The sequence below is a fragment of the Sciurus carolinensis genome, chromosome X (genome assembly GCF_902686445.1).
Source record: "Sciurus carolinensis chromosome X, mSciCar1.2, whole genome shotgun sequence".
NCBI classification, from domain to species: domain Eukaryota; kingdom Metazoa; phylum Chordata; class Mammalia; order Rodentia; family Sciuridae; genus Sciurus; species Sciurus carolinensis.
In genome coordinates this window covers 48,659,461-48,687,225 of record NC_062232.1, presented here as the reverse complement: position 1 = coordinate 48,687,225, position 27,765 = coordinate 48,659,461, and the positions used below count along the sequence as shown (strand labels likewise).

Sequence of the window (27,765 nt, the reverse complement as noted above, 5' to 3'; positions counted from 1 at the left end):
GGTGGGAATGTAAATTAATACAGCCACTATGGAAACCAGTATGGATGTTACTCAAAAAGTTAAGCCAGGCGTGTTGGAACACACCCGTAATCCCAGAAACTCAGGAAGCTGAAGGAGGAGGAATCCATTCAAAGCCAGCCTCACGAACCTAGTGAGGCCCTAAGCAACTAAAGGAAACCCTGTCTTAAAATACAAAAAATAAAAATAAAATAAAAAGGGCTGGAAAAGAGGCTTGGTAGTTAGGTGCCACTGGTTTAAAAAAAAGAAGCTAAAAAACGAAACTCCCGTATGATCCAGGTATACCACTCTGCAGTACTAAATCAAAAGAATTAAGTCAGCATACTTTAGAGATGCCTGCATATCCATATTTATCATGGTGCATTAGAATAGCTAAGTTATGGAATCAGCCCTGGTGTCTGTCAATAGATGAATAAATAAAGTAAAAGTGGTATATATACACAGTAGAGTATTATTCAGCTGTATCAAACAAAATTATATCATTTGTAGAAAAATGAATGCAACTGCATATCATCATGTTAAATGAAATAAACCAGACTAAGAAAGACAAGTACATTTTCTACTATATGAGGAAGCTGGTTAGGGGGAGGGATATCATGAACGTAGAAGGGAGATCATTAGTGTAGAGTAAGGGGATGAGGGAGAGAGAACATAAGAGGATAAGAGGGGATAAGAGGAGGCATTGGGGATTGAAATTAATTGAATTGTGCTATATGCCACGGAGAATATGCCACAGTGAAACCCACTATTTTGTACAATTAATATACACCAATAAGAAAGACTATAGGGTATAACTTTCAATGCACATTTTGGCTTCTTACTCTAATGAATCAATAAAAACTTTTAAATCCAGTGAATTTGTATCCAAATAATACTGCCACTGCACTTTTTAAAACATCTAATAGCAGCTTACTAAAATAACTATTGCCTCCATTTTGCATACACTAAAGATTAAACATTCCTAAAATAAAAATTTGAAATTCAGAATGATCCAAATTTCAAAAATTTTGAGCAAAACGTCATATTCAAATAGTTCCAAATTACTGAATATTTCATATTTTTGATTTTTAGATTAGGAATTGTCAACTGGTAAATCTATGCAAATACTCCTAAGTCCAAATAAACTTCAAAATCTCATTATTGGAAATTAAGAAAAAAATGAAACAAAATCTAACACCCATATTCTGAAATACTTTTGAAGTCTCAACCATTTCAGATAAGGATAATCATTTTGTATTAAGTGATTTTCAAATCTCTTTCACAGTCCAATACATTTAATATCCTAATTAGTAATAGTAATTACAAGATGTTTTTAAATACATAAAACCTAAATCTTCCTACATTCATCCCTCTTAGCACTTACTTGAATTTAGTACAAATATGCTGAGACATGCTAAAGAAGCTCTATTACTTCCTAACTTCTGGTAAGAATATAGCTGCATTTCCTATAAAGTAGAATTCATTGCTAGCAGGGGGTTGACACTGCAGAAAATATTTTTAGTATGACTATTCTTTCTATCTATCTATCCATCCCTCTCTAGGCTATTAAAATTTTTAATTTGTGGGGCATGAGTAAATTAATGAAGTTTTGCTGGACTCACTGATTGAGTATTTGTGATAATTTACAGTATGAAATTAAATTAACAGGATATTTTTGCATAAAGAGTTTGCTAAACAAATTAATAAATAAGATAAAGTAGAAATTGAAACTACTTAAAAGAACCCTTAAGAACTTTAGACATATTTTACATATAATCCACTGAATATATTCACTATACATAATTCTCATCTGTTTATTAAAACAAGATACCTAAAGGTAGTACTGTAAACCTAATTCTGTTTACTTACATACACAATGAATGCATAAAACCACCAGCTCATAAAAATATTGTAACATTAAAAACTTCAATGATTTTGAACTTATTCTCCCTAAATTAAGGCCCATCATAGTACTTAGAACTTGAATTATGGTACATTTTCTCAGCAGTTTCTCCATCATTTGAATTCACCAGTTCTCTTTCAAAAGATCTTCCTTTTATTACTGGTATAAGAAGCTAGGAATAGAAAAGTGCAACACTTGTTTAGCAAAGGAGATTTACCTAAATACCTTCCAAATATATTTTACTACTACTTAACTGGTTAAATTCCAATAATTGTATATTTGTGGACTGTGTCTGGAGGGATCATTATGTTCTCTAATAACATTTATTTAACTAATATCAGACCTGCTACATAGATGACACTTGAAATAAAAATTTTATTTGTTGAATCTATAAACTGTAAGTGACAATGAATTAAAGTTTATTAGTAATAACTTTAATCAAATAAGACTAATGCTGGCAGCAAAAGATATCACATTAAAGGTATAAGATGGTTTATTGAAACCTCACAAATTTCAAATTTTGAGCCAGTAATCCCAGCAAGTGGGGAGGCTGAGACAGGAGGATCACAAGTTCAAAGCCAGCCTCAGCAACAGTGAGGTGCTAAGCAACTCAGTGAGACTCTGTCTCTAAATAAAATACAAAATAGGGCTGGGGATGTGGCTCTGTGGTTGAGTGCCTCTGAGTTCAATCCCTGGTACCACACCAAAAAAAATTTCATGTTTGGGTATATTGTTCCTTAAATGTGTGAATCCTTGATAATTTTAAAGTGTGAATTTCTGTTGGGAGACATGTCTCTTGTTTGACACAATATAGGTGCTCCTTGACTTATGATGGAGTTATGTCCCAGTAAAACCATCAAAGGTTGAAAATATCATGTCAAAAATGCACTTAATGTGCCTAACCTACCGAACATCATAGCTTAGCAATGCAGTATAGCATAGAATAGAAATTGTTTTCCCTAATGATCACATGGCTGACAGAAAGCCATGGCTCACTGCAGCTGCCCAGTATTGCTAGAGAATATTGAACCACATATTGCAAGCCTTGGGAAAGATCAAAATACAAAATTAAAAGCACAGTTTCTAATTAATGCATATTGCTTTTGCACCACTGTACATTTTACAGTTAGACATAAGACAAACTATACTAAGACAGGGACCATCAGTAATTACAGTACGATTGTTAATTTTTTTTTTTTTTTTGGTGCCCAGGATTGAACCCTGAGGCAGTTAACACGGAGCCACATCCCTAGACCGTTTTTGTATTTTATTTAGAGACACAGAGTCTTGTTGAGTTGCTTAGGACCTCGCTACGTTTCTGAGGCTGGCTTTGAACTTGCCATCCTTCTGCCTCAGTCTACTGAGCAGCTGGGATTACAGGCATGCACCACCATGCCCAGCTATTTTGTTATTATTTTTCTACATGGAAACATCAACTTTTAGTGGTTGACTAAAACCCAGGAGACCATCAGTCATGTAACCAATTCTCAACACAGCAAAAAGTTATTAGAAATTTTCTAAAATAACTTTTGCTAAGATTTGTAATTGTATTTTTTTTTTGGTACCAGGGATTAAACCCAGGGGCACTCAACCACTGAGCCACATCCCCAGTCCTTTTTATTTTTGAAACAGAGTCTCTCTAAATTGCTGAGTGTAATTGTATTTTAAATGTGCATTATTAGTAATATTAAATTTTGACAGGTGTTAATTTTCACGCCTCTGACATAGCTCTTCCCTTTGTTTAGAAAATGATAGAAATAGTGGTACTAAACAGTAGTGCTGAAAACTAAGTTATCATATACCTTAGTGAACCAAAATTCACATTGCTTATGAAATTTGTTCAGTAGACCTTGGAGCATACTAAGAACCCAACGTTGTACTTATCAGTCCAGTTTTGTATGAAACACTTAGGTTATAACTGTCTCTTACTAGACAGCACAAAATGAACACTAAAAATGTACATGCTATAAAAATATGTGAACTTAATTATCTAAACCTACCTAGAAAACTTTTTCACATGCTACAGGAAATAGGAGAATTGTCCTATTTTAAGTTTGACTTTTATAGCATGTACATTTGTAAAATTATTTACATTTATTAGTTTACTATATAATCTATCAATGAAATTTATGACCACTACAAAGAACTTAATTGCCACTGATGATCCCCTCCCCATTTAGGTTTACCTAAGGGAATACTGTGCACAAGGATTAGAAAATCAAGTACCTTAGCTCATGCTATGCTGAACTCCTTCCCCTTCCAACAAAGCCTATATTTCCAAAATCAAGTCTGACTTTTCCTATAAAGCTTTTTCAGGGAAAACCCAGGCTCTGGTGATCTCCCTTAATTCTTAATTCTTTTAGTTCTTATTCTGTACTACTCTATGTTCCAATTATTAACCATGATAAATCATATGTGTATTTTCTCTCCCCTGTGATGAACAATTTAACTCCTAAGACTGGTTTTTGTTCTATTCTCCATACTATCCAGGACAGAAGTGAGTACTCAACAGAAGCTAGAAAATTAAAGCTTCTTCAAAGTAACTTTAAAAACAAATCCCTCATTCCAGAGTTCATTGGTCAAGTGCTCTGAGAGTACCTGCAAAATGAGCTCTCAATATTAATTTACTACTCCGTTATGACACTCTTGTTAAATGCTCTTGAGTATATGGTGTCTACCTAGCCATATTCATCACAATAGAATTATACTGGATCCTAATCACTACATGGTTCTGAAAGTACATGAAGGTGAACAGCAATTACTCATATGGCACATCATTATGTCAAATAATTCAGAGTTTAATTCATCAAGAGCTTTTTCCAAAACAAAAATATCTTTAACTTTGGAATGTAGCAACTAGAAGCATGTCAGATTGCCAATACCCAAAACAAACAATACACACTGAGGCCAAGATTATTTTCGAGTAGTACCAGAATTGTATTGTGCTTTAAACCATACCCAATAGAACCTCAAAGAATGCTGCCAAGGCAATGCATTTCACCCAAAAACTATCAGGGAGTTGGCAGTCTTAACAGATTCTAATTAGATATAGTTTTCTAATTACAAATTGCATCTATATCCTTTTTAAATATCTTCAGGTTAAAAGGATTTACCAAAAACTAAATTTAGCTTTTCCATTATTGCACCTCTTTTTCACCACTTCTTTTGGATAAATAAAACCTGAAATGGTTTAAAAACCAGTAGGGAGGGAAGAGAGCCAAATGAAAGGAACCCATCATTTATTGTCTGCTCACAGACTACCTTACAATAAGAATTACTATTTAATTTAAATCAGTTCACTTTTGAAAGGGGTCAACTATGAACTGTAATATTTTTGACCATCTACTTTTAAAGAAAAAATCTCACTCCTCAGAGATAATGTCCCTCATTTTCAAAAACGCACCCATGCCAATGTTTTTGGAAGTGACTTTTTTCATCTGCAGGCTACCTCAGGAATAACAAGAGATCACAATGACCCAACCTCAGTTTTATTAGGAACATTTTGGTTTCATCAACATATTTATAAAAGAAAAAGTATGTCATTCTGGATGAAGAGTATTTTGTAAAGCCCAAATCCCCTGTTATCGATCATCCACTCTTTGCATACTTCTCAAGTTTAATGGCACTTTGGAAGTCGAGTAGTGACTACTGTTGCTAGTTTATTTTAGTGTTATCATTTAATGTAAGTACTATCTTCCTACTCTTACATGTCAGGAGTCAGAAGCCAGGCACAAGGCTTTCAGAAGCTTTTGGCACACAAGTAGAAAGAACACTGAAAAGTAAGGGTCCACTCCAGCTAGCTGTTCAAGCGTTGAGGCAAGAAAAGACAGCAGCCCAAAGAATGGCTCCTGAAAAGTCTGTAGGTCAGGCTGAGCCTCGCGATAGCAAAATCCAAAGCTAGAACGAAGGGAAAGGGGCGAGCACCGAACTGGGAGAGTCTGTCCCCGAGTCAGGGACCAAGCTGCGTGACTGTACGTAGAATTATCAGCATCTATGGCATCTAAGAAGCAAAGCCAGGCCTTAAACACTGACTCCACGTTCCTGGACGCCGGGGTCGAGCCCAGAAAGTCATGACTCTGAGAAGGAAACTACCTCGTAGGGATTAGAGAGCTGTGAGATGTAGGAGAAGCATCAGAAGCTTCTGCAGGAGAAAGCGCTTCGCTCGCCCACCCCCCCCCCCCGGGGCCCGGGAGGCCAGAAAGGCGCTCCAGCACTGGGCGAGTGTGGTGCCACTACTCACCCCTACTCTTCTAAGGTCCTGGTCATCGCCTTGCTGGACGCAGCCTCTGCAGGGGGGAGCCCCTCCCCCGCCCGCCTCGGAGAGTGGGCTCGGCGGGCGAGAGGAGGCAGCAACGCAGGTGTCCCAGAGTCGGGGCCAGAGAGAAGCTGGATTGAAGGAAGGCAACCTGGTGCCTTGCGCTCCTTGGCGCCGCCAACTTCACCACCATGGACGTGGAGGGACAAGGGGAGACAACGGGGGGGAGGGGGGGCAGGCCCTCGCCCAGGGGCTCGGACCCTCCCGAGATACTAGGCCCGAGCCTCTGGCGGGACCGCCGCCCCGGATCCCCTCAGCGACGCGACCCCCAGGCCTGATTTCAGTCCCTCGGCCCCCGCGGCCACAGAACAGCGGCGGCTCCCTCTTGGGGCCGCGGTCGCAGCTGCATCCTCGTGCTCCTCCTCCTCTGGCGCCGCTGCCTACACACACAGCCCCGGCGCTGTTACCGCCGCGGCGCCCCGACCGCCGTTGCCTAGCAACCGCGCGCATGCGCCCCACCCCCGCGGGTGATCGCAGCCACCACTGGCGCCACTGTCAGAGCTTGGACCAGCAGGTCTGCGACCTAGAAAAGTGCGCAAACCCCACTTTTTAGGGCCTAAATGGAGCGATGTCAAGGTAAGGGTGGGACGGGGAGAGGTTCAGGTTCCTCTGCAATTCGAGAAGAGTGGGGAATTGGGATACCACCATCTCCCAGCGCCTGGACAGGCACCTGGGCGGTGGAGAGTAAGAGTTCCAACAACCTCCCTACTTATTTCACTGTCTTTAGTCTTGCCTCCAATCCATCCTTCAAAAGGACTGCCAAAGAGAGTTTCTAAATAACTTATCTGACCACGTCACTCGTCTGTGAAACTCCCATGGTTAAAGAACAGCACCCTTAATAGGCCCTCAAAAATCTTGACAACCACAACAGTATCCTTTTGGGTCTCCCTGCGGTCCTGTATCATATTTCTACCAGAATGATTTTTGTATATTATCTTCTCTCCCTTCTCTCTGGTTCAGAGAATGGACTTTGGAGTTAGAACCAAGTCTGAATTTCTGTTCCGCCACCGAGTAGCTCTGTTTTTGTTTTTGTTGGTTGGTTTATTTGTTTGTTGAGTTAGTATGCTTAACCTCTCTGAATTCGTTTACTCAGCTATAAAATGGGGATAATTTTAGTACTTATAGAATAGTTATGAAGGTTCAATGAAAGAATGCCTGTAAAGCACAACACATAACTTCTTCTGGCACAGAGTAAGCATTCAGTAAAAATTAGGGCTATTTTTAATAGTTCATCATTGCCTATAATACAGGAGAAAGTACAAACTCCCTAGCTTACCACTCAAAGTCCTATAAGATCGTACTTCTTTTTTGTAGCCACATAACTACTTCCATTTCCCCTTACTCGCCAAGCCACAGACCAGTTCTTGAAGTTTCTGAGATACATCTAGGTCTGTAAAGTGCTTATATATACTTCCCCAAGATTCACCTGGGTAAGTAATCTACATGAACCTCCAATTAAAGAACATGCAAATACCTAGGGATCCTTCTAAAACTACATGTTAACAGTAAAATATTGACACTGAGAATTGACGTGTAGGCAAAGACCTTATGCCAAATTTTTGTGTGATTTTTTTTCAGGGCTTATTTACCTGATCTTTTTGATATCAGGCTTAGAGCTTTTGTAATACATAATGAGAAAAATATGTCACCATTTTTAACCTAATACAATGCATAAGCATATTTACAAAATGTGCCCTACTGGGGCTATGGATGTGACTCAGTGGTAGAGGTCTTGCCTAACATTTATAGGGCCCTGAGCTCAATCCCCAGCCCTGAAAAAAGAAAAAAAAGTGCCATGCTAGATGTTTATTTAATAAAAGATTTAAACATTTAAGGAAGTGAATAAATAGCTGTAGCAGATCTAAGAACTCTGAGAAGCCCTAGAAGAAGTGCTAATGAAACATTAGTGGAAAGCTCAAATGGACTATAAGACTAAAATGAAACTTTATGATGACCGAAAAGCAAGAAAATATTAATAAGAAAAAGAATTGAAAATGTAAAAAAGAGTTGCTGACTCTAGGACTAATTAGATAGAAATATCAGATGGATATAATTAGCAAACTGTAATAAATGGGAAAGAGTATAAAATAGGGAGTATGTTTTACAACTTAATGACAATAAGCTTGGTTGGATAGGATTCTCATACAGCTCATGTCTTTCCTTCCATATACAGCAGACATGTCTTTCAAGTTCAAAGGAAGACATTTCCATAGTGTTCAACCTTTTCCAATTGACAATCAGTAATTCACAAGGGCAGATTTTTGACAGAATTTGCTTGTATCTTCTAAACCCTGCATTTATTCTTGCAAAACCTGTATTCTTCGTTCATTTATTGAATTCATTACATTCTGTTATACATAATTATTGTCTTTAAAGTGAATTATAGAAATAATATCTTAAATGCTGCTTTAATACTAGTGTTATTTTTAATGCTTCTATATTCCTTTCTAGATACAGAACTGTGCCACTGCTGTATTTAAGCTCTTTCAATATTTTTTCTGGGGATTTGTGATCAAATATAAGCTCTGGCAAATGTAGATACCTCTAATATTTTGTCAAAGTAAAATACTCCTACAAACAAAGAGAACTATACACACTGATTTAGACAGAATATTTATTATTGAGTAAGCACAAAGGAATACATTTGTATAGGTAGTCTTCAAGAGTCTCCAAATTCAGAATAAGAATCTATACACTTCATACAGTAAAGCAGATAGGAAGTTTACTTGGGAATTGAGGTAGCTATTTGTTTGGTTAATTGACTTCTTCTAAAAGAAGTACTCTTACCTTGAGAAAGACACCTCAAATCTTCCTGAAAGATAAATGGTTACACCTTGAGGTGGGCTTTCATATTACCTTTGAAGATATGTGTTTAAATTTCAAAGGGGAATATGACCTTATATATGTGTGTATTGTAAAACTGGAGACTGAGACTTTCTAGTCCTTGGAGAAACTAATCTATAGTCCAAAAGTTAGAAAAAAGATAAAGGTCCACTGTGTCTCACAAAGAGTAATAGATAGAAAATGGTAGTTGCTTCCTCCTTTATTCATATTTATTTACTTTTAAAATTACAAATCAGTGGGTTTTTTAAAGATTCAACTCTGTGCTGGCATAGTAGATATGCTGACAGACAAAGAGGAAATCTCCTTAAATAAATAAGAAATCCCTGGTAGATGTTTTGACATCTACCATGAGTAGGAGATGAGTAGGAGACTGCCAGAAGGTGATAAGAATATTCTATATGAAAGGAAAGGTATGTTCAAAAACCTAAGAAATGTGAAAATGCATGTTTTGGTCAGTGCAAGTAGAGAAAAATGACACGTACATATTGTATCTGTACCTGTATTTGTATCTGTATTTATATGTATTTTATCTGTATTTATCATTGGGCAACAACCTTATTATGGAGTTGGGAATAGAAAAGTAGATTAGGGAAAGATTTCAGTGTTTTTTGTGCTATGCCAAAATCTTTGGAAAAAAGGCCTCTGTCTGATGACTAATTACAGTGTTAAATTAAAAAAAATCATGACACTTGTTAAAGATGTAAGGAAGACTTTATTCAACAGGAGATACTGTGATACAGTTCTATAGTAGGGAAGAAAGATTGGGCTCAAGTCTTACTCCAAAAAGAACATGGGGATTTATAGTCAAGGATCAGAGTGGGGTTTCGTGGATGGAAAGTATCTAAAAATATGCATCAAGGCTAGAGGGCTTCTTTTAAAAAGTATTTATTTTTACATGGTGCTGAGGATTGAAACCAGTGCCTCACATGTGTTTTAGGCAGGTGCTCTCCCACTGAACCACAACCCCAGTCCCTGATAGATGGCTTATTGCTAAAACTATTCAACAGAATTTGTGCTAAAGGAAGACCATATTAAGAATGGAAGATAAGGAGTCTGATCAGATTGCAAGTGTGATCAGATAACAAGGATGGATCATTTTCACCAAACTGACTCAAGATTCTTACTAAAACTGGACTGAGTGGGTCAAAAGCAGATACCAAGTTTAAGTCCTAATTAAGAAGACTTAGAGGATCCTGACTCAAGTTTGGTCATGGAGATTGTCAGGTGGCAAGAAAATAATACTTGTTGGGTGTCTGGCACAAATGTTATTCAATGTCCCAGCCCCAAGAGCTTATAATCAAATGGATACAATAAGACAATATGACAAATAATTAACATAAGTGAAATAACAAATTGACAGATACATTTGAGGGTAAAGTTACAGAATTGGGAATAGACTTTACATAAAGTTTCTGAGAAAGTTCCTTGGTTGCTTTCATCTTAACCTATAATGTAAAAAGTCTTCATAATTGGAGTAATTCATAGAATTCCAAACACTTGAACCCTTGATCTGCATGCTATAGTTCTTTGCTTTCTGCTTACTGTTTCTATTCCATCTCCTATGAAGAAAATCACCCTGACCTTTTAATGCAAATTTGTGTCACTGCAGATTTAGTTTCTTGACTCAGTACTGCTTAGCAGTCCTTTTACTTTTTCTTGAGCAGTCTCTCTCCAGTTCTCCCCTACTATTATTCCCAACCTTAACCATTTTCCACTCTTACTAATGACTTCATCACCTACTTCTCAAACCCACCAGCCAATGAGTGGCTTCATTTTGTACTTTCCTTTAAAAATTAAAGCTAATGGGAGATTTTCTCACCTATAATCTGCATCTGTTCCCATATTAAACGTTTATCCCTCCTGTTTTCACATAGCATGTGTAAAACCAAATTGCCAATCTGTGCTCTTGATCCTCGTCTCAGTAAGCCCCTCAGAGATCTTGCCCTGTTACATTTTCTTCATGATTCCAATATCTTACACTTCTCTCTAGTGAATCATTCTCCTCAGCCTATAAACTTACTGAATTCTCTTCCATTGATAAAAGAATAATCTTTCTTTGTTTTGGACCCTTCGATAGTTTCCTAGATGTGCCTTCAGTTTATCCTATGAACTTTCCTTCTCAAAGGTAGTTATCTACATACATTGCCTCTATTCCTTCACTTTCCATTCACTTCTCAAACATGGTAATAAGGATTTCATTTCCAACTCTAAGACCTTTTTTGTAAAGACCACCAATTACTGACAAATTTCTTTATGTAATGGGCACTTTCAACACCTTATTGAATCTCACTGCTGCACAGGATAATATGGATCACTTTAGTCTGCTTGAAATTCTATACTCCTTTGACTCTGGGATACTCATTCTTCTTATTGGCTTCTTTCCTCTTTACCTTTTTCATTTCTGTAGCTTTCATAGACTATTCTTCTTCTACCCACTCCTTAAATGTTGGTGTTCCTCCACAGTTCTGTGTTTGGACTTTTCTCTTGTTCTACTATCCGAAATCTACTACCCATACCTGGATGCCTTTTAAATCTATATTGCTGCCTCAGACTTCCCTCTGAGATCTAGGTCAGAATAGATATGAGTATATCCAAATGCCTACTAGACATTGCTTTGGATGCCCCCCAATCAATTCAAATTCAATGTATCTATACCTGAACTCATTGACTTTTCATGCTAATGTGTTCTTATTTGTTCAATTCCCAAAATAACTCCCAAAGGGGAAACACTGGTACCATCACATAATGATTTCATATTTTCTCAGAAATAACAGGCTTATGAGCATTTTATGAGTTATACTAAGACTTCTATACCTTTTTCTGAAAAATAAAGTGCAAGTATGCACCAAGGAGGAATAAGTTATGTCACCAGAATAGGAGCTTCATGAGGACAGGCATTCTTTTCTGCTTTGTTCAATTTTTACAATAATATGTGGCACATAATAGGCCCACAATAAAACTTTATTGAATAAAACAATGATTCTGAATATCCTCTACTTAAAGACTCATAGTTTAGGAATTCTAGTAGATTGTGGCATTCAAATGAATAGCTAGACAAATATATATAAATGAGTAGATGTCAATATATATTCATAGATTAGGGAGAAATGTAACTTTTGTGTCTGAAGTAAGGCAAAAAATATTTTTAACTAAATTTCACCCAGATTTCTACACATATACAGTAAAGAAAAAGGAAGCAGAGAGGGATTACAAAACTCTTCTTATATCTCTTGGAATAGTCCATTGTAGTTCTTCCAGATGCATAGATATCTGCTGTAGACAAAAGTCCCCTGTAGTTAATTCAAATTCATATGAAAAATGCCAGCTCTAGAAGTCAGAACAATTCAGACAACTAAAGATGCCAACTTTAGTTACAAAGTTGATTTTGATCTTGTTTGGCACTCTGTTCAATAGTGAATAAAGGATATGTGAAATACTCTGCCTGTGCTGTGCCTGTTGATTTCTTGAAATTCTGCCTCATTGAGCCCAAAAGAAGCAAAATGTGTTAAAATCTCAAGGGTGTATACAATTCCACGTGCAGGCCCCCACAACAGTTCTATATATTCCTGTCACTTCAGACATTCTCTTTTGTGTCACATATCTAATTAAGCCCTCCTGATTCTGTCTCCTAAAAATCTTTTATATCCATTTTTCCTTTATACTTGCACTGCCACAAATTTTGCCTACAGTTTAGCTCTTCATCATTATTTTGTCAGGATTATTTCAAAAACTTCCTAACTGAGCTCCTTACCTTCATTCTTACCTCTTTTCCAAATCATCTTTCACACTGCCTCTTCAATGAGTTATTGAAAATGCATACCCTACTATATTCATCCCTGCTTAAAACATTTCAGACCTATTCTCTAGTACCTACTGAATATGCTTTAAGGACCATATTAGTCTTCATAACATATTTCTTCTTCAGCCTTATATCCTAACATTCTCCATACTCCACTTTATGCTCAGAAATATCTTATTTGCCATTCTTCTTTAGTGAACATTCCCTTTCTCTTGGGAGCTTCTCTTCTCATCAGCTCCATTCCATGTAACTGTAGAAGTTTTCATGTTATGTGACCTTTTGGTCACAGTGGACCAAATAATCTGAGACTATCAGAGTCCTTCCTCAGGAATCTGAAATCTAGAGTAAGAAATGTCATCTGAGTATGGTTGCTTTCTTATGCTGAGTAGTATAAAATTGAGAGATGTTGGTAGCAACCATTTTTATGCCATATGGTCTGGGAAAGAGAAAAAAAACTTGTTTGCTTTGAAAGATGAAACAGACATACAGAAAGATTCAGCAATGAGAGAGGGAGAGATACTCCAGATAGCCATCGTGTTCCTAGCTCCAGCTGACTCCTAAAAGCTCACCTGCCTTGTTTTGGGGTTCTATAAGACACTCTTCTATCCTCATGCTAAATCCCTTTGTTTCTCAAGCTAGTTTGAATCCAAGTGTTATTCCTTACAAACAGACATATTTCTCTCCCCTAATATTATTTTCCCATTGACTGGAAAATTGCTGTTTCTTCCACAACCATGTTGCCTGAATAATTGATCTTTTTCATGAAGAAGGTAGCACACAGCACCTTTACCTGTACCAGCAAGGGACTTTCTACCCTTTTCTTACCTCATTCATTCCTAAGAAAAGGAAATACTAATAGAAAGGAGGCCAGTAGAATAGTGGAAGGGAACCAGGGAAAAAGAGGCAGGGAAGGAAAAAGGATAGACTAGGGAATCGAATACATTAAATTATATGTTATATTATATGCATGTACAAATATGTAACAATAAATTCCACTATTATGTATAATTATTAAAAATAAAAAGAAATAATTGTAGGTCAGATGGCATGACCCTCATTGGGTCAGGTTTAAAAATAGATTGTGTAAGAGTAGTCCACTTCATGCTTTGAATATGCTTGGCTTATTTTAAAATGGTTATATTTTTTTCCTCATCTCCCTCTCCCAAATTAGCAAGTGAATTTTGAAACCCATCAAGGCACACCTGGAATGTACCCTTTGAATCATCTCTTTAAAAACCCTCTGTTCCCCCTGATGGATAAACTCACAGACAGAAATCCCCTGTGTCACTCCTTTGCTAGCAAAGCAAAAAAATCTTTTTCCTTTTTCTCAAAACATTCTCTTCATTATTGAATTGATATTGGGAACAAGGACCAAGCTTTCAGTAACAATGGGATCAGTGTTGCAAATAGATCTCACGTCCATGCATGGTTTCCTTTCCTGTTACTCCTCTCTCCCTGCTGTAGATACTGTGAGAAAACCAGGGTTCACCTTGAGGCAATTCCAGCTATGCTCTTCTCTGTACTAAGAATACTTGCATCAATTCATATTCCTGTGTTTTGTGGTTGGTCAGAGAAAGAAATATCTGAATTTGAACTTGAATACAACAGTGCCTTTAGGAAACCTCACTAAGGATTCAAGTGAACCACATTTCTTTCTCTTTTTTTTGCTTTTTAATTTATTTCATTGTAAACAAATGGGATACATCTTGTTTCTGTTTCTACATGAAGTAGAGGCATACCATTTGTGTAATCATACATTTACCTAGGGTATTGGTGTTTGATTCATTCTGTTATTTTTTCCATTCCCCCCCACCCGTCCCTCCCCTCTTTTCCCTCCATACAGTCCCTCCTTTCTCCATTCATGCCCCCCTCCCACCCCCCATTATGTGTCATCATCTGCTTATCAGCGAGATCATTCGTCCTTTGGTTTTTTGAGATTGGCTTATCTCACTTAGCATGATATTCTCCAATTTCATCCATTTGCCTGCAAATGCCATAATTTTATTATTCTTTTTGGCTGACTAATATTCCATCACATATATATACCACAGTTTCTTTATCCATTCATCAATTGAAAGTCATCTAGGTTGGTTCCACAATCTGGCTATTGTGAATTGAGCAGCTATGAACATTGATGTGGCTGCATCTCTGTACTATGCTGATTTTAAGTCCTTTGGGTATAGGCCAAGGAGTGGGATAGTTGAGTCAAATGGTGGTTCCATTCCAAGCTTTCTGAGGAATCTCCACACTGCTTTCCAGAGTGGCTGCACTAATTTGCAACACTACCAGCAATGTATGAGTGTACCTTTTTCCCCACATCCTCGCCAAAACCTGTTGTTGCTTGTATTCTTGATAATCACCATTCTAATTGGGGTGAGATGGAATGTTAGGGTAGTTTTGATTTGCATTTCTCTTATTACTAGAGATGGTGAACATTTTTTCATATATCTGTTGATTGCTTGTACATCTTCTTCTGTGAAGTGTCTGTTCATTTCCTTAGTCCATTTGTTGATTGGATTATTTATATTCTCGGTGTAGAGATTTTTGAGTTCTTTATATATTCTGGAAATTAGTGGTCTATCTGAAGTATGAGTGGCAAAGATATTCTCCCATTCTGTAGGCTCTCTCTTCACATTGCTGATAGTTTCCTTTGCTGAGAGAAAGCTATTTAGTTTGAATCTATCCCAGTTATTGATTCTTGCTTTTGTTTCTTGTGCTATGGGAGTCCTGTTAAGGAAGTGTGATCCTAAGTCAACAAGTTGAAGATTTGGACCTACTTTTTCTTCTATAAGATGAAGGGTCTCTGATCTGATTACAAGGTCCTCGATCCATTTTGAGTTGAGTTTTGTGTAGGGTGAGAGATAGGGGTTTAGTTTCATTCTGCTGCATATGGATTTCCAGTTTTCCCAACACCATTTGTTGAAGAGGCTATCTTTTCTCCATTGCATATTTTTGGACCCTTTGTCTAGTATGAGAAAATTGTATTTATTTGGGTTTGTGTCTATGTCCTCTATTCTATACCATTGATCTACCTGTCTATTTTGGTGCCAATACCATGCCATTTTTGTTACTATTGCTTTGTAGTATAGTTGAAGATCTGGTATTGTGATACCCCCTGCTTCACTCTTCCTGCTAAGGATTGCTTTAGCTATTCTGGGTTTCTTATTCTTCCAGATGAATTTCATTACTGCTTGCTCTATTTCTGTCAGGTACATCATTAGGATTTTAATTGGGATTGCATTGAATCTGTATAACACTTTTGGTAGTATGGCCATTTTGACAATATTAATTCTGCCTATCCAAGAACATGGGAGATCTTTCCATCTTCTAAGGTCTTCCTCAATTTCTTTCTTCAGTGTTTTGTAGTTTTCATTGTAGAGATCTTTTACTTCTTTGGTTAGATTGATTCCCAAGTATTTTTTTTTTGAGGCTATTGCAAATGGAGTTGTTTTCCTCATTTCCCTTTCAGATGTTTCATCTCTTGTGTATAAAAATGCTTTAGATTTATGCATGCTGATTTGTGAACCACATTTCAACTACATTGTCCCATAGTTCTACACAGGGAATGTTTTTTGCAGGCCCCTATGTTTGGTAATATCAGATGCAGCTGGTATTAAGAGATTCTGTCCTGAAGTAGGATATCCCTGGGGAATATAGATTGAAGAGGTCACTGCCCTACCACTGAAGCTAAGTTAGAGGGTAGAGTCCTACTTGGGGAAAGAAAAGCCAGTCAGGAAGACCCTTTAGATAGGAAGGATTTGGGTTTACATACTTTTGGGCATTGGTATCTCGCTGTCACCACCCCAACCAATTTCTAACCTGCAGCAGAGGACTGGTATATTTCTCAAGAAAGTTTGCATATTGCTAAGGCAGGAACGTTATATGGTGGGAGAAATTTAATACTACCGTTTGGGTAACTAAAGCCTGGGGAATACAAGACTTGAAGGAAAACAATACTAGCATGGATTCATGCTTGGTAAGTGCCAATAGTAGCAGCACAGACTTAATAAAGATTTGGGATTCCATGAGATTTTGTAAATGAACAGGCAGGAGCAAATGCTCTCAGTTGTATTTTATTTAATAGATTGTAGACACTGCAATTAGCAAAATTGACAGGGATACAGATAACATTATGAATATTTCTCTCTCTCTCTCTCTCTTCACCCTCTATCCTCATTCCCCAAACAATGGTTCTGGTAAAAACAATATAAAAACATTATTATTTGACTTAAGATTATTGTAAGCACATTTTATGAGTATGGGACTGGAATTAGAGAAAAATGAAACCCAAAGGATACATGAAGTTGTATCAATCCAACTTCAGAAATTCTAGAAAAGTTATAATTACGGTGTAATATGACCAAGCATGCAGCTGTTGAAGGAAACTAGACTCCACTCAGGCATCTGGATGACACCTCCTCTGGCTAAGTTAAAGGAAAATTAAAAATTAGGGGAAGATAATTTTGGTTTTCATTTATTTGGGAATTTAATTTCTAAAAGTGAAGCAAGTTTCAGCATAAGACTGTATCTTTACAGAAATTAAATTCTTAGAAGAATATTTGTTAAAATAAAGGATGTTCTTATATTGCTGGAATGGTGTTACATTATCTGGAATATGCTACCATGTAGTACTTACTGAATTACGTTGGACAAGAATAGATATGCATAATTTGCTGTGGGAAATAAAGTAGCAGGTAGACAAAATATTTATGGATATCAGAGAGATGGTATCACAAAAAGAGGCAAAAATTATCTGATATTGGTGGATACCAAAAAGGATGGTATGGCTGACCATGAACTTAGCTAATACATCCAAAGTGCTAACAGATAATAAAATGTAGAAGGATGTAAGGGGAAATAAGCTCCCATTACCTCTCTTCACATCAGAAATACATATAATAAATCATTTCTACATATTTTTCTACTATTTTCTCTTTTCCTAAACAGGAAGGAAACTGCCTGGGTCATATATTCTTGTGGGATAAGCAACAGGATGACTGGACTAAAGATCAGGCAGCTGGGCATGGGCTTGGTCTCAACTATATCCTGCTTCAACTATGCTGGGGTCATCAGAGTTCTTCCACTTCACTGAAGATTCCCATGTCCTATAGCTATCTTATAAAAAAGTGATATTTTTATTCATGCTGAATTGAGAAAATACCAGCCTCTCTTAGGCCTCAAGTTTGTGCCCTGCATTTCAAATCAGTTTTGCTAGAACAATGTATTATACATATTTAGACCAAGATCCAAATTATAAGGTCCTCTGTTTCTTCTTTTTTATTATTCTAATCTCAGGGAAAATTGAGAAAGAAGACTAGTATAGATTTTTTATATTCTGGCCAATACCAACAAAATCTATTCACACACTGTATCTTAATCTTCTTTTGAAGCAGGTACCTGTCAAATTATTTATCCAGAAACACTTTCTAGAAATTTTGCTCCCTTTATTCTGTTCCTCAACCTCACAATCTACATGGTTACCACTGGGTTGGGGATAGAGATATAATTCATTGGTAGAATACTTGCCTAGAGTATGCAAGGCCCTGAATTTGTTCCCCAACACCTCAAATAAAAGAGAGGGTTGCCATGTTATTACAATATAATTATATTTCCTATATATGGTTGTTTGGACCATGGTGGGTACAGTATTTCAGGTAAGCCAATTGGTTCTTTCCCTGGGGTAAGGACTTTTTTCCCTTTTTGTCTTTTCATTATCTCTTAAAAGTTATTTTTAATTGGCATATAATATTTGTACCTAATATTAGGGAATGGTATAATAATTCAATACATATGTATGAAGTATAATAATCGAATCAGGGTAAATAGAATTTTCATCTTGAATATCATCATATTTACATGTTAGTAATTTTCAACTTCTCCTACAATGATTTTTGAAAAGTATAACAAATTTTAGAAAACTATAGTTGCATTACTGCGATATAGAACATGAAAACTAGTTCCTTCTGTGATATAGAACATGAAAATTATTTCTATGTGACTATGTTTTGGTACTTGTTATTAAATTTATCTCTATTCTCCCCTCCCCCATTCTTATTAGCCTCTAATGACCACTTTTCTACTTCCTGCTTCTATGTGCCCAACAATTTTTAGTTTCCATAAATTAGGGAGCACATGCAATATTTGTCTTTGTGTTCCTGGATTATTTTGCTTAACATAAATTTACTCCAGTTCCATCCATATTGAAGCAAATTACATGTTTTCACTCTTTTTATGCTATTCCATGATGCAAATGTATCATATTTTAAAAATCCATTCATCCATTGTCCATTGAGGGATATCTGGTTTGATTCAATATCTTGGCTTCTGCAAATTGTGTGACAATAAAAACAGGAGTGCAGGTATCTCTTTCCTATAATGATTTCATTTCCTTTGTTTATGTGTGTGTGTTTGTGTATGTGTGTGTGTGTGTATATATCGAGAGAGACAGAGAGAGAGAATGAGAGAAATTTTTCTCCAATAGTGGAATTGCAGAATCATGTGTAGTTTTTATTTTCTGGATTTCTTTTTAGGAACCTCCACACTGTTTTCCATAATGGCTATAATAATTTACATTCCTCTTAACAGTGCATAAGAGTTCCCTTTACTCTCACATTGATCTTTGTTATTTTTTACCTTTTTGTTCATAGTAATTCCAACTGGTAGCATGGATGAGATGACATTTCATTGTGGTTTTGATTTTCATTGCACTCGTGATTAATGATATTGAACATTTTTTCATATGCTTCTTGACCATTTATATGTCCTCTTTTGAGAAATGTCTTTTGCCCATTAGTAAATTGGACTATTTAGACTTTTTTGTGGTTGAGTTGAATATTAATCTCTTGACGGATGGTTTGCAAAGTTTCTCTCATTCTGCAAGTTGTCTCTTTATCTGTTGATTATTTCCTTTGCTGTGGATAAGTTTATTATTTTGATATAATCCTATTTCTCCAATTTTGCTTTTTGGAGCATGCTTTTGAGGTCTTCAACAATAATCATTGTTAGCACCAATATCTTGAAATGTTTCCTCTATGTTTTCCTCTAATAGTTTCATAGTCTGAGGTATTATATTTCGGTCTTTAATCCATTTGAAGTTGATTTTTTAAATATGTTAAGAGGTAGGGGTTTAGTATCATCCTTCTGAAAACATATATTCAGCTTCCCCAGGAATATTTATTCAAGTGATTTACCTTTCTCCAGTTTATATTCTTGGTGTTTTTGTTGAAAATCAGTTGACCATGGGTTGGGGTGTTGCTCAGTGATAGAGTGCTTGCCTAGCATATTAGCAGCTCTGGGTTCAATCCCCAGCACTGAAAAAAGAAAAAGAAAATCAGTTGGCTATAAGTATGTGGGTTTATTTCTGATTTATTTCTGGATTTTCTATTGTCATTGGTTTATGTGAAGGCTTTTATGCCAGTTTCACACTGTTTGGTTACTATAGCTTTGTATTTTAGTAGTCAGTGTTGGGATGACTCAAACATTGTTCTTATTGCTCCAGTTTGTTTTCACTGTTCTGGGCCTTTTGTGGTTCTTTATGAATTTTATGATTGCTTTCTCTATTTCTGTAAAAATGCCTTTGGTATTTTTGTGGGGATCATACTTAATTTCCTGATTGCTTTGGGAAGTATTGACATTTTAAGAATATTCATTCTTCTACTCCATGGGCACAGTATTTTTTCCCTTTTATAAGAAAAGCAAAAGCTTTTCTGTGAGCTCTTCAAGTTGATTCCACTTCATGTTCATTGGTCAAAACCAGGTGCATGGTCACCCTGATTTTAAGGAAATTGGAAATTATCCCTCCTGAGACTAGTCATGTTGCTGCCAGAAACAAATTTGGGGTTCTTGTTGGCAAAGAAGAAAGGGGGAATGGATATTGTGAAGGCAATTAACAAACAGAGTCTGCTATGCTAATACATTTATTTAGAGATGTAATACAAAAGTGAATTTGCTCCATATAAACCTAACTGCCTTCCAAGGTGCCTATAGGTCCATTTAAAAATGGACTAGATATATTTATTCATTGGGGGTAAGCAAATTAGGACAGGAAAAAGTGTTTTGAATAATATGTAGAGGGGGAAAAGTTTAAGGGGCAAACTGGAAGGGAGAGCAAAAAGAGAAGATGGGAAGAGGAGAAAAAGATGGGAAGAAAGTTATGTGGTTCACTCTGAGCTTTTCATGTTACTTCCAATTTTTTAAAAAGTTTAGAACTTATGAAAGGGTTATTCTGAATAGATTTCTTATGAAAACTGGTATGGGGTCGAGCTTTATGTGTAAATTTTATTAAAGAAATTTTCAATCAGCATGTGTAGATGCAGGAGTCAGAGACCAGAGCCCAAGGAAAGGAAAAGGGTATAAGCCCCCTAGATGATCTTAGAAGTCACAGAAAGTCAGGCATTCATATACCATGGAATGATAGAGACAAAAATCAATAATTTACTGATATCTGAGAAGTAAGGCTACCTCAGTCAACATTTGGATAAAAATGCGGTCCTTGTTCTTCCCAAGCAATGAACTCCTCAGTGACTTGGATAACATGTCATTCATTATTGCATCTCAGCATTTTTTCAGATGTCTGGAACATAGTAGATAGTCTGGAAATGAAGACAACCAACTAGACTTGTGTTGTAATTCTTGATATACCTATTTAACTCCCTTTATAAGTTGGACTCTCAATTCATCTGTTTATTAAACAAAATGCCTTTCAATGTAGTAGATGCTTAAAGTGCCAGTTTCCAGAAACCTGCCCTAACAGAGAGGAATAAAGGCTCAGGTAATCTGAGTTCTATTTCCATTATGCTCTGGAATTCAGGCTTTGATTTTTTGGCAGCTTTTTTCCCTCAGTACAATATTAAAATGAATTTTCATTTCCAAGCAAATATTAATTTGTGGCAGGAGAAGGCAAAATAGACACATGCTGTGTGGCACAGGGAAACCAGCTTGGAATTTTAATTCATCACCAATGATCCACAATGTAGACAGTTAAGTTGATGATCAAGAGTTACCAGAACACAGCCATTACTCACAATAACAAGCTGTTTAGGTCATTCATTTTTTTCTAGGTATAACTGGGTATAGAAAAAGGATAGATACTATAAGGTCGAGAACAATAATCTTTATAAACTGAAATTATGTTTTTTCTCACTTTAAAAGTTCATGCAATTTGCAGGCTGCACAATATATTCATAAATGCTCTTTATATAAATTCAGTTCACTTTTTTCAATGGGAATAGACCTAACATCTAGCAAATACCTGTTATGTGTTGAGTACTGCATTATGCACTATATAAATATTGTTGGGGGCTGTGCCAGCCAGGACGGTGCCTGATCACATCAGCAGTGAGGAGGTTAATTAACATAAGCGCACTCAGGTGATTTATCATTGGCCATATTCAGTTAAGTCCACGCGCACAACGCGTGCACAGGTGTTCCCGAGTGCGCCTGCTCGGGCCTGCTCATTTTAACCCTTGCCATGATGGGGCAGCTGGCTCCTCGCCTGTTTGCAACTGGCATTGCCCCGCCCTCCGCCTCCTGGAGGGAATATAAGCAGGCGGTGGGCGGGGGCGTGACAGTAAGGAGCAGCAGCAAGCAGAGCAGCAGCTAGCAGAAAGAAGCAGAGAAGTCATTAGCAGAAAGGAAGAAGAAGAAGCGGCAAGCAGATAGAAGCAGCGAGTAGGGGCAGCGGCGGAAGGCAGATTGCAGAGCAGAGAACTGAGAACACATCTTTAGGTTGCAGATCACAGATCGCAGTATGCGGGACACATCACTAAAGCACCTCAGACAGACGCACCCTTAGTTCACAGGATGCAGGACGCACCTTTAAGAAGCAGCAGAACTAAGAAGATATAGATCTATGAAAGTGTAGTCTCTCTCTCTTAAGTAAAGTCTCTCTCTCTTATGCAGTCTCTCTCTCTCTCTCTCTCTCTCTCTCTCTCAGAAAAGCCTTTCTTCCTCAATAGCCCAGGGAACAAGTGAATAAGCAAAAAAGCAGCCCACTAAAAGAAAGATAGAAGTAGTTCGTTTCTAGTCCACCACCGATCCGTGCAAATTGTTGCTGCAGGCGGTGACAAATACCCGTGGATTTGGCACCGCAAAGAGCCAGTGACAAAATATTATATTTAATGCTATCTTCATTAAATTTTATGGATTATATAACTGAGTTTCAGAGAGGCAAAATGGCTTTCCCCCAGGTTATAGCTAGAAAATGCAAATGTAAAGATTTAATCAATTTTTTTTTTTTCTGGAAGGCTTGGTGGAATAAGGATTGCTGGGACCTGCCTTCAGAGTTTCTGATTCAATAGATTTAGGATGGGTGTTGCAAGTTTGCATTCTATAAGTGCCAGGATATGCTGACTCTGCTGTTCTGGGGATCAGATCATACCATAAAAAAACTATTCATCCAGGGAATCTGTTTGGAAAGCCTTAAGTCATAAAGTCTTGGACTTTCATATCAGTGAAACAAGGTAAACTAGTATGCCACAAATAGATTTTAAGTGTGAAGATGAATTCATGTATGAAGTATTCAGTTCCATTATTAGTCTACTTTTACCTGAATATTATTAAGATTTTCAGGCAGTCAGCTGGAGGAAGTGAGGGTAGAAAAGAAAATATATGAAACACAAGTTGTTAGCTTATGACAGAAGGTTTGAATATTTTCTGGATATGTCCATCATTTCCTTACTGTATTATCTTTGCTGCATAACAAATTACCCTCCAGCAACTGATTTGGCATCTCAAAACAGTCATATTATCTCACAGATGCTGTGAGTCAGAAATGCAGACTCAGCTTGATCCAATCCTCTACTTCAGGGTCTCTTACAGGCAGAGAGACCCACATATCTCTTTGTGTTGTCTGGGTTGTAGTCATTTCGTATTCAAATCTACTTCCAAATTCCCATTATGTTTGACAGGATTCAATTACTTGTAGATAGACTAGGGAGTCTTAGTTCTTGCAAGCTATTGACCAGAGGCTGCCCTCAGTTTTTTCTATAAGAGGCTATCCAACATGGCAGAATATTTCATCAAAACATTCTATTGAGCTAAGAAGTCAATAGAATCTGGTAGCAAAAGGTAAATCATGAACTTTGTAACCTAATTTTAGAAATGATGTCTTGTGACTTTTCCCATATTCTATTCATCAGAGACAAGTCACTAAATTTAGCTCACATTCAATTTCAGGTGATTGCACAAAGAAATGGATACTAAAAGACAGGGATCATTGGATTTCATCTTAGAATTTGACCTATCCACAGACCCCTTATCCCTGGCATGCTCCTAACAAGGCATCCCTTCTTTATGTTCCCTGAGCTTGCTGGGTTGGAGATTGGTCAATAACTTTGATTATACTACATAGTGACCACATTGCTTGCTGTAGGGAGATGAGTTGGTAAGTTATACTGGCAGAGACTTTTAGCTACCAATATAGCATCCATATTCATATTCTTCCTTGCAGGTAGATCTGAGTTTTATTCAGAGCAACAGTGTAGCTACCTCATTTCCCTATTCTCTTTGCAGCCCTAAGACTAGTTCTGGACACTTAAATATATGGGAACATTTAATGTGCAATTTCTGTGAATGTTTTTCTTTCCTGATAAAAAAAAAGGTGTAAAAAAAAGCTGGGTGCAGCGGTGCATGCCTATAACCCCAGCTACTCAGGAGACTGAGGCAGAATGATCACAAGTTCAAAGCCAATCTCAGAAAATTAGTAAGACCCTAAGCAAATTGGTAAAACCCTGTCTCCAAAAGTAAAAAGTTCTGGGGATATGACTCGGTGGCTAAGCACCCCTGGGCACAATCCCTGGTACCAAAAATAAATAAATAAATAAATAAAGGGGAGGGTCAGAAACAGTTAAAACTTTATTCTATTTTCCCTCCTGTTTTCTACCATAAACATTACTATGATGGCTAGAGTTAAAAAAAAAAAAAAAACCTTGTGGGAAAGGTCACTGAAATGTTGGTTTTGATATCGTTGATATAATCTGTTAAAAGCAATAACCTTTGAAAACCCATTGCAGTTGGATTTTCTATTTGCTGTTACTGAAAGCATGCCTACCTGGTGCAGTTATGCACACTAGTGTACTGTACTGTTTTTGAATTGCCATGATTAGTTATACACACTGATAAATATGCAGAGGATAAAAAAGAAGTAATATTGTGGAACAGAAGTTTCAAAAGAAAAGAAAATAGAAATTATGTAGTATAAGAGCGGACTAGTGAGAGCCAGAGATAGAAATGGATTCCATTCCCTGGTGACATGATTGAGCTCTTATAATTGGGTTACACAAGATTCTCTACTGTATGGTTACAAAAACCTTTGTTTTACTTGAGCTAATTTCTGTTAACTGGCAACCAAATACAACTTACACGAACACTTGAGACTTAAATATTGAAATTTGTCTAATGTATTAAATTTCCCTATGGTTTTTAAACTCCAGAGCTACTTATAACTAGAGACTACCAAAGAGCCATATCACTATAGGACTTACAAAGATGGCATATTTTTCTCTGCATCTATTATTTACTGGTCTCGGTCACTGAAGATTGATAAGAAACCTTTCCACCTCCAAAGAATATATAGTATTTTTCCATCTCAATTTGTTTCCCAGATATGTGGGTCTGTAACTCTTTTGTTAAAATATCAGTCTTGTCCCCAATGAAAATCCAATAATGAGGACACGGTTTTGAGAAAAAGGAAGAAGTTTTATTGCTTTGCTACCAAAGCAGAAAAAAAGGGGACCCCTGTCTCAGAAGCTGTGATTATGCTTATCAGTGAGCACAGGGTTTTGTTTTGTTTTTTTTAAAGAGACGATTCCAAGGGTACAATCCATGTTCTCTGTTTGAAGTTATGATTCACTTGTTAAATTGGGAGACAGTCATTTCTGAGATCTTCTCATGCCATCCCCCAAATCTGAATTTCTTCATTCCTGTGGTGGGTGTGTGCTCAAGGAGAGATAACTCTGCCTAGGATGCCAAAGAAAGGTAATCCCATCTCCTCCAAGATTAGGGAGGAGGGGAGAGAGAGAGAGGAAAAGAAAGAATCATGTTCTTTAAAAAATAAATTGCAGTGGAAGAGAAGAAAGGACTATGTTCATAGCATAAAGTGGACCACTGTTACATTGTTATTCATAATTGGATTGTTAGGCAAAGAGTAAACACTGAATTCTGGGAGAATAACTTCACTGCTGCCACATTTTACACAAAAATAAAAATTGGGTGTCAGACTTCTTCCTCTCCTAGAACCTCTCTAAATCCAGCTAATACTCTCACAGACCACAGGGGTAAGAATCAGACAGAAGAATTGAACTAAGAGAAGGGATTGAACAAAGGAAGAACATGGTGAAATACAGTGGAAATAATATGGCTTTTATAGTCAGACAGAGTCAAATTCAGGCTTAAATACCTAGCAGGGTGACCCAGAACAAAACCACTTGACATTTTAAGTCTCAGCTTCCTCAACAGTAATATAGGAATTGGATTATAGTAAGGTTTAGAAGTGGAAATAGTTGTCAAAAAATAATTTTTCTTATGCCTGGTGTGGATATGTTCTTTTAGTAAAATATTTATCTGAATAAATTATTTATATTTATTTACATAACAATGGTTCACTTTATGCTTTGGATATAACCCTTGCTGCTCTGTGACTGCAACTTATTTTTAAAATGGACATGTTTCTTTCTTTTCCTCTCTTCCTGCTCCTCCCAATTCTATTCCCCACACAAATCTCAGGAGAAACAAGATTACCTTATTTCCCCATCCTAGACAGCGTTATCTGTCCTTGAGCACACACCCAACATAGGTATGAAGTAATCCAGTCTTTGGGAATGGTACCAGAAGATCTCAGAAATGACTATCTCACAAATTAAAAAGTGAATTACAACTCCAACAGAAAACACATGTAATGTGGTCTTTGAATCACCTCTGCAAAAGCTTCCTGTTCCTGGTGATGGGCAGAATCACAGACTCTGGGACAGGAGTCCCCTGGAATGTGGGAAAAATTTGTAAGTCTTTGGGATCAGGCTCAGTTTAACTCTGGACAAACATGTGGCTCTTGAGTTCATTGTGATCATGGTTATTGGGCATTCCCACAAAAATCCTTCCTTTATTGCCTACAGCTTTTCTTACCTTTGGTAGGGATGACACAAGTGTACATCTTAAGATTCATTTAAATAAACCATTGTTTTTGCTTTTAAATGTCCATGTAGGACTTGCTCAGGCTATTCTCCTGCCAGGTGTTTAAGACCAAGTTGGTTAAAACTGAACTTGTTCCTATCTATTCTTTTTTAAAAATTTTTTTACAGACTACATTTTGATTCATTGTAAACAAATGGGGTACATCATTTCATTTCTATGGTTATACACAATGTAGATTCATACCATTTGTGTAATCATACATGTACATAGGGTAATGATGTCCACAATTTTTATACCCCCTTTCATTTCCTTCTACATAATTTAAAGTTCCTCCATTCTTCTCTCACTCCCCATCCACCCCTACCCCCACTATATATCATCATCCACTTATCAGGGAAAACATCCAGCCTTTGGTTTTTTGGGATTGGCTTATTTCACTTAGCATGATATTCTCCAATTCCATCCATTTATTTGCAAATGCCATAATATTATTATTCTTTATAGCTGAATAATATTCCATTGTGTATATATACCACAGTTTCTTTATCCATTCATCTGTTGAAGGGCATCTAGGTTGGTTCCACAATCTAGCTATTGTGAATTGAACTGCTATAAACATTAGTGTGGCTATGTTACTGTAGTATGCTGATTTTAAGTCCTTTTGGTATAAACCAAGGAGTGAGATAACTGGGTCAAAAGGTGGGTCCTTTTCAAGTTTTCTGAGGAATCTCCACACTACTTTCCAGAGTGGCTGCACCAATTTGCAACTCTACTAGCAAT

At 36.9% G+C, this 27,765-nt stretch overlaps 2 protein-coding genes across 6 annotated transcripts in view; one reads left to right on the top strand and one right to left on the bottom strand.

Annotated features, from left to right (window-relative positions):
- Zc3h12b (zinc finger CCCH-type containing 12B) overlaps nucleotides 1-6,552 on the bottom strand; it is a 353,709-nt gene extending 347,157 nt beyond the window's left edge. For all 5 annotated transcript variants that reach the window (XM_047535486.1, XM_047535488.1, XM_047535487.1 and 2 more), the window contains exon 1: nucleotides 6,141-6,552. The gene's annotated coding sequence lies outside the window, so the exon portion shown is untranslated. The remainder of the gene's footprint in view (nucleotides 1-6,140) is intronic.
- Nucleotides 6,553-6,733: 181 nt separating this feature from the next.
- Nucleotides 6,734-27,765, top strand: part of Zc4h2 (zinc finger C4H2-type containing) — a 99,111-nt gene continuing 78,079 nt past the window's right edge. The window contains exon 1 of the mRNA XM_047536189.1: nucleotides 6,734-6,791. Within this exon, the coding sequence (XP_047392145.1) occupies nucleotides 6,784-6,791 (8 nt within the window). The 5' untranslated portion in view covers nucleotides 6,734-6,783. The remainder of the gene's footprint in view (nucleotides 6,792-27,765) is intronic.